The sequence below is a fragment of the Sceloporus occidentalis genome, unplaced genomic scaffold, assembly GCF_023333645.1.
Source record: "Sceloporus occidentalis isolate IW3139 unplaced genomic scaffold, rSceOcc1.0.p SCAF_471, whole genome shotgun sequence".
Taxonomy (NCBI): domain Eukaryota; kingdom Metazoa; phylum Chordata; class Lepidosauria; order Squamata; family Phrynosomatidae; genus Sceloporus; species Sceloporus occidentalis.
In genome coordinates this window covers 242,382-248,296 of record NW_028317451.1, presented here as the reverse complement: position 1 = coordinate 248,296, position 5,915 = coordinate 242,382, and the positions used below count along the sequence as shown (strand labels likewise).

At 53.9% G+C, this 5,915-nt stretch overlaps 1 protein-coding gene across 1 annotated transcript; it reads left to right on the top strand.

The window, feature by feature from the left end:
* Positions 1–171: 171 nt before the first annotated feature.
* Positions 172–5,336, top strand: LOC149271720 (ribosomal protein S6 kinase alpha-5-like; the record flags this gene model as incomplete). The annotated part of the gene is made up of 8 exons (XM_089507185.1): positions 172–297; positions 610–743; positions 2,071–2,164; positions 2,253–2,423; positions 3,019–3,210; positions 4,187–4,346; positions 4,805–4,968; positions 5,103–5,336. Coding segments are annotated over 8 exons (1,275 nt in total), but the record flags the coding sequence as incomplete, so codon positions are not given.
* Between the last annotated feature and the right edge of the window lie 579 nt (positions 5,337–5,915).

The following is a 5,915-nucleotide window of genomic DNA, read 5'->3' as shown; positions in this document are numbered from 1 at the left end:
CTTCTTTCACTCTTTGTAAGGCTCAACAACTCGGCGAGACGGCTGAGAGTAGTGGGGGGTCCGATTAATAACTGCTTGCCTCCTCTAGAGGCATCTTTCACTATAATGATATATTTTGATGTTTCCAGAATCCTGTAAGATTGTGTTGTCGGGATTGTGTTTCTCTCGCAGGGATATTCCTTCGTGGCGCCTTCCATCCTGTTTAAGCCGAACGCCGCTATAGCCGACCCCATTCAGTATCACCTCGGCGTGGAGCGTCCCGGGGTCACCACCATCGCCAGGAGCGCAATGATGAAGGTTCTTATATTCAGCAAAAGAATCGCCATTCATAGAAATATAGAACGTGGAAGAAAATACAAACCATTACGCCTGTTTTTTTTTCTTAATCAGTCGTTGGTCTCGTCTTAGATTCAGGAGCCGTATGTCTGTCCCATGCATGTTTAATCCCCTCACTGTATTACCCTCTGCCACCTCTGCTGGGAGGCTGCTCCACTTATCTACCACACTCTAAGTAAAGTAAAACTTCCCTTGTGTACTTTTAAGTTCCTTTACGTATATAAATGTGTTCCCCGGTTACCCGTTCATCTAATACTCTGCACTTCTGGGCAGGACTCCCCGTTTTATCAGCACTACGAGCTGGATCTGAAAGAACAGCCGCTGGGCGAAGGAAGCTTCTCTATCTGTCGAAAATGCTTGCACAAAAAAACAAACCAGGAGTTTGCCGTAAAGATCATCAGCAAGCGGTATGTTACCCCGAGGGTGCGCGTATCGGGATGTTACCCCGAGGGTGCGCGTGTCGGGATGTTACCCCGAGGGTGCGCGTGTCGGGATGTTACCCCGAGGGTGCGCGTGTCGGGATGTTACCCCGAGGGTGCGCGTATCGGGATGTTACCCCGAGGGTGCGCGTATCGGGATGTTACCCCGAGGGTGCGCGTGTCGGGATGTTACCCCGAGGGTGCGCGTATCGGGATGTTACCCCGAGGGTGCGCGTGTCGGGATGTTACCCCGAGGGTGCGCGTGTCGGGATGTTACCCCGAGGGTGCGCGTGTCGGGATGTTACCCCGAGGGTGCGCGTATCGGGATGTTACCCCGAGGGTGCGCGTATCGGGATGTTACCCCGAGGGTGCGCGTGTCGGGATGTTACCCCGAGGGTGGGCGTCTCGGGATGTTACCCCGAGGGTGCGCGTATCGGGATGTTACCCCGAGGGTGCGCGTGTCGGGATGTTACCCCGAGGGTGCGCGTGTCGGGATGTTACCCCGAGGGTGCGCGTGTCGGGATGTTACCCCGAGGGTGCGCGTGTCGGGATGTTACCCCGAGGGTGCGCGTGTCGGGATGTTACCCCGAGGGTGCGCGTGTCGGGATGTTACCCCGAGGGTGCGCGTATCGGGATGTTACCCCGAGGGTGGGCGTATCGGGATGTTACCCCGAGGGTGGGCGTATCGGGATGTTACCCCGAGGGTGCGCGTATCGGGATGTTACCCCGAGGGTGGGCGTATCGGGATGTTACCCCGAGGGTGCGCGTATCGGGATGTTACCCCGAGGGTGCGCGTATCGGGATGTTACCCCGAGGGTGGGCGTATCGGGATGTTACCCCGAGGGTTTTTGTAGCTTCTGCTGGGAGGCTGTTTCACTTATCTCCCACCCTCTCAGTAAAGTAAAACTTCCTTCCGCCCCATCTCAGTCTCTGACTCTCTAGTGTTGGATTATGACCTCTTGTTGTAACTTTTCTCCTCCTTTAAGATAAACTTCCCTCCCTTTATGTAGTTAAATGTCTCCCGTCTCTCGCTTCTTTCCTCCGGGCCGGACTTATCGAGATCTCTTAAAACAAGTGAGAAATAAATCGTCTTTGCTGCGTGAGGACAGCAGGAACGATGGTGGGAATGGAACCGGTGTTTCAACTCAGTGCCCGTTACGGGGGTCTCACGCCATCATTAATGACCTCTGTGTCATATTGGAACATTTAACGTGTAACATTGTAACAATCCATAGGCTGTTAAAGACCCAAAAGCCCAGACTTTTAGCTTAAAACGTTGCAGTTGTTCTTGCACATTTTCCGTTATTTGTTTTAGGTTGGAAAGCAACACCCAGAAAGAGATAACGGCCCTAAAGCTTTGTGAAGGACACCCCAACATAGTGAAGTTATACGATGTTTACCATGACCAGGTACCCCCTCGTTTGCATGGTTTCGGGGGGGGGGGGGCTCGCGGGTTCATTTATATCCCGGATTTATTCGTGAGACGTTTCTTTGCAGCTTCACACGTTTCTAGTGATGGAATTACTGAAAGGAGGAGAGCTGTTTGAAAGAATCAAGAAAAAGAAGCTGTTCAGCGAGTCTGAAGCCAGCCACATCATGCGCAGGATGGTGTCCGCCGTCAGCCACATGCACGACGTGGGGGTCGTTCACAGAGATCTGAAGCCGGAGGTATCTGCGCAAACCCTTATCCCACTCCGGTGGAGGGCCTGCCGTGGCTACCCCTGGGGCCCGGTGGAGGGCCTGCCGTGGCTACCCCTGGGGCCCGGTGGAGGGCCTGCCGTGGCTACCCCTGGGGCCCGGTGGAGGGCCTGCCGTGGCTACCCCTGGGGCCCGGTGGAGAGCCTGCCATGGCTACCCCTGGGGCCCGGTGGAGGGCCTGCCGTGGCTACCCCTGGGGCCCGGTGGAGGGCCTGCCGTGGCTACCCCTGGGGCCCGGTGGAGGGCCTGCCGTGGCTACCCCTGGGGCCCGGTGGAGGGCCTGCCGTGGCTACCCCTGGGGCCCGGTGGAGGGCCTGCCGTGGCTACCCCTGGGGCCCGGTGGAGGGCCTGCCGTGGCTACCCCTGGGGCCCGGTGGAGAGCCTGCCGTGGCGCCCCCGTTTTCACAATGTTTGGGAATTCCATAAACAGGAAGCTGTTATTTTGTTTAACGCCGATACAAATTCTGTTTGTTTCAGTAAAGAATGTCCCGAAACCAGTTACTGTTTATTAAGACAAATTCTGGAGAAATCCGCCCGCTGATCTTTTTTTTTCCCCCCCTTCTAGAATTTCCTTTTCACGGATGAAAGTGAGAACTCTGAAATAAAAATTATCGATTTTGGGTTTGCTCGTTTAAAGCCACCTGACAACCAGCCCCTTAAAACCCCCTGCTTTACCCTCCATTACGCGGCCCCCGAGCTGCTAAGTGCCAGCGGCTACGATGAATCATGTGACCTGTGGAGCCTGGGGGTCATTCTGGTGAGTAAAGGGGGGCTTTTCCATTCTCGTTATGTAGATAATATGTATCGGTCCACACACTTCAACACAATCCTCTCCCGTCCATCAGTCAAATGGATAACGTATAACCCTTTGTACAGCGCTGCGGAGTATGACGGCGCTATATAAAGCAATAATAATACACATTGTACAGCGCTGCGGAATATGACGGCGCTATGTGAAGCAATAATAATACACATTGTACAGCGCTGCGGAGTACGACGGCGATATATAAATCAATAATAATAACACATTGTACAGCGCTGCGGAGTATGACGGCGATATATAAATCAATAATAATAACACATTGTACAGCGCTGCGGAGTATGACGGCGATATATAAATAATAATACACATTGTACAGCGCTGCGGAGTATGACGGCGATATATAAATCAATAATAAATGCACAGCAAGGCGAGAGATGGTAGCTTTGAATTTAAGCTTATGTCCCATTCATCGTTTTTTTTTTGGTTAATCTTCTCTGGCTGGTTTTGGGGAAGTCTCTGGTTTCGCTGAGCGTTGGATCGCGTTGTGAATGCTGTACAGCTGGTCCTTTTCGATTGGGGGGGGGGATTTGCATTTCAGGAAACGGTAGTAACCGCCGGCCTTTTAACCCCTCTCGTCCCAAAAAGCTCAGAGGACACCAGATGCCGAAGCTGGGCCGCTGCCAGTAAACGCTGTGTTTACTGCCTCGTTTACAAAACCAGACACTGAATGAATTCCGCTTGCCGTAGATATACCCCGTGCTTTGCCTTGTAGCTTCCACAAATACCTGATTTCGTAGGTAGATGCCTTCTATGTCACCAGGACGTTGGGGGGCTTTAACCCCCCCCCCCCGCTTCATGGGACCGGACTGTAAAGCGGCCGTTTAGCATTTATTATGCCGCGTTATATGTGATTATAATGTCTCTCGGTGGAGAGTCGGCTGTACTCAGGGTGTCTGCTCTGCTTTGCCAGTACACCATGCTGTCGGGACAGGTGCCGTTCCAGTGCCAGGAGAAGACTATGCTGTATGCCAGCGCTGAGGACATCATGAGGAAGATAAAACAGGGAGACTTCTCTTTCGAAGGCGAAGCCTGGAAAAACGTGTCTCAGGAGGCCAAAGATTTGATACAAGGTAAAATAAAACGATGAGAGCCGGGCTCCGTAGTTGGTGGGTTTTTCCGACGGGGTATTGCGGGTCTGGAGAGACAGCGGGTCATGCGCCGCGTCACTGGGTGCAGATCTCCATTTGTTCAGCCGGCCCCTTTACACCGTGGTGGTCCGTGTCTAACCAGCGCACCCTCCGTGGTATCTCCCTTATGTCACAAAGCCCCCTGTTATGATGTCATGTCCTCGCGTGGAGCATAGAGGATGGGTATCGAGAAGAAGACGCTGTCCTTGGGGTAGATCCTATGGGGCAGCTGGGGATGGCTGCCTCGGGTAAAGCTTACGTTAGTGACCCCCATACATACAGTGCTGGGCTTCTCAAGCTTTGGGTGGAAACCGCCGAGGTTGTGTTGGTGGGATTCTGGGGGGTTTACGCGATGGCCGTGCGGAGGGTCCAAGGCACCTGATAACGCTGTCTTCCTTCAGGGCTTCTCACAGTAGACCCAAACAAAAGAATCAAGATGTCCACGTTACGATACAACGAATGGCTTCAGAACGGCAGCCAGCTGTCTTCCAACCCTCTGATGACCCCCGACATTCTGGGCTCCGCGGGGGCCACCGTAAACACGCACGTGAAAGCCACCTTTCATGTAAGAATATTTCATTTGATTTAAAAGGCTTCCCGAGCTTTCTCCGCAAACGTTTACGGACTTGTCGCGCATGTGTCAGCAACGTTGTACCCGCCAAGACCCCCCCCCCCCCATGACGTATTTTATCTCTGCAGGCCTTCAATAAGTTCAAGCGAGAGGGTTTTCTGCTTCAGAACGTGGACAAAGCGCCGCTGGCCAAGCGCAGGAAGATGAAGAAGACCAGCACGAGCACCGAGACGCGGAGCAGCTCCAGCGAGAGCTCCCACTCTTCCCACTCGCATGGTAAAACGTCCCCCTCAAAGAACCTGCACCCGGCCAACCCCACCGAGAGCAATAACCCTGACGCCATCTTCCAGTTCACCGAGTAGACGAGCCGCCGGGCCGCCGCTTCTAACCGACCAAAAACCTGCGCTCCTGATCCTCGTGCCGGGGCTCACCGGCTGCGCCGCGGGTTTCCCGAGCGACCTCCCATCCGCCGCTCCGTTTCAGTCGAACCTTTTCTGGTGCTGCAGGATACGGGCCGCCAAAAAAAACACACCAGCTGCTGCATTCCTGATTGGCTGGCTGAGAGTGTCGGAGTTGACCTCTTGCTGTTGGCGATTTAGCCGATTAACCCCTTCCCCTCTCTCTTTGCCGCTGCGGCGCAGAGAGGTTTTTAAGGCCTTGATCACTAAGGGCTGCTGTGAGCGATCTCGCGCGTCTCGCCTGTCGTTTCTTTCCCGCTCGCTGCTTTCCGTGTACACGCCGTGTTCGGGCCGCACGGTTTCGTTACCATTCTTTGTGTGTTTCGAGGAAAGGCTCCGGTATTTACTAAAAAAAGGGCAGCAACGTCTTATTTTATAGATTTTCATCCTGCGCCTCGGAAACTGTCGCAATTGTCCTTCGTTTCGTGTTGAGTCTCCCCGACCCGGCGCCCCGCTTTCTCGGCTTGTTTTTAAGTCCCACTG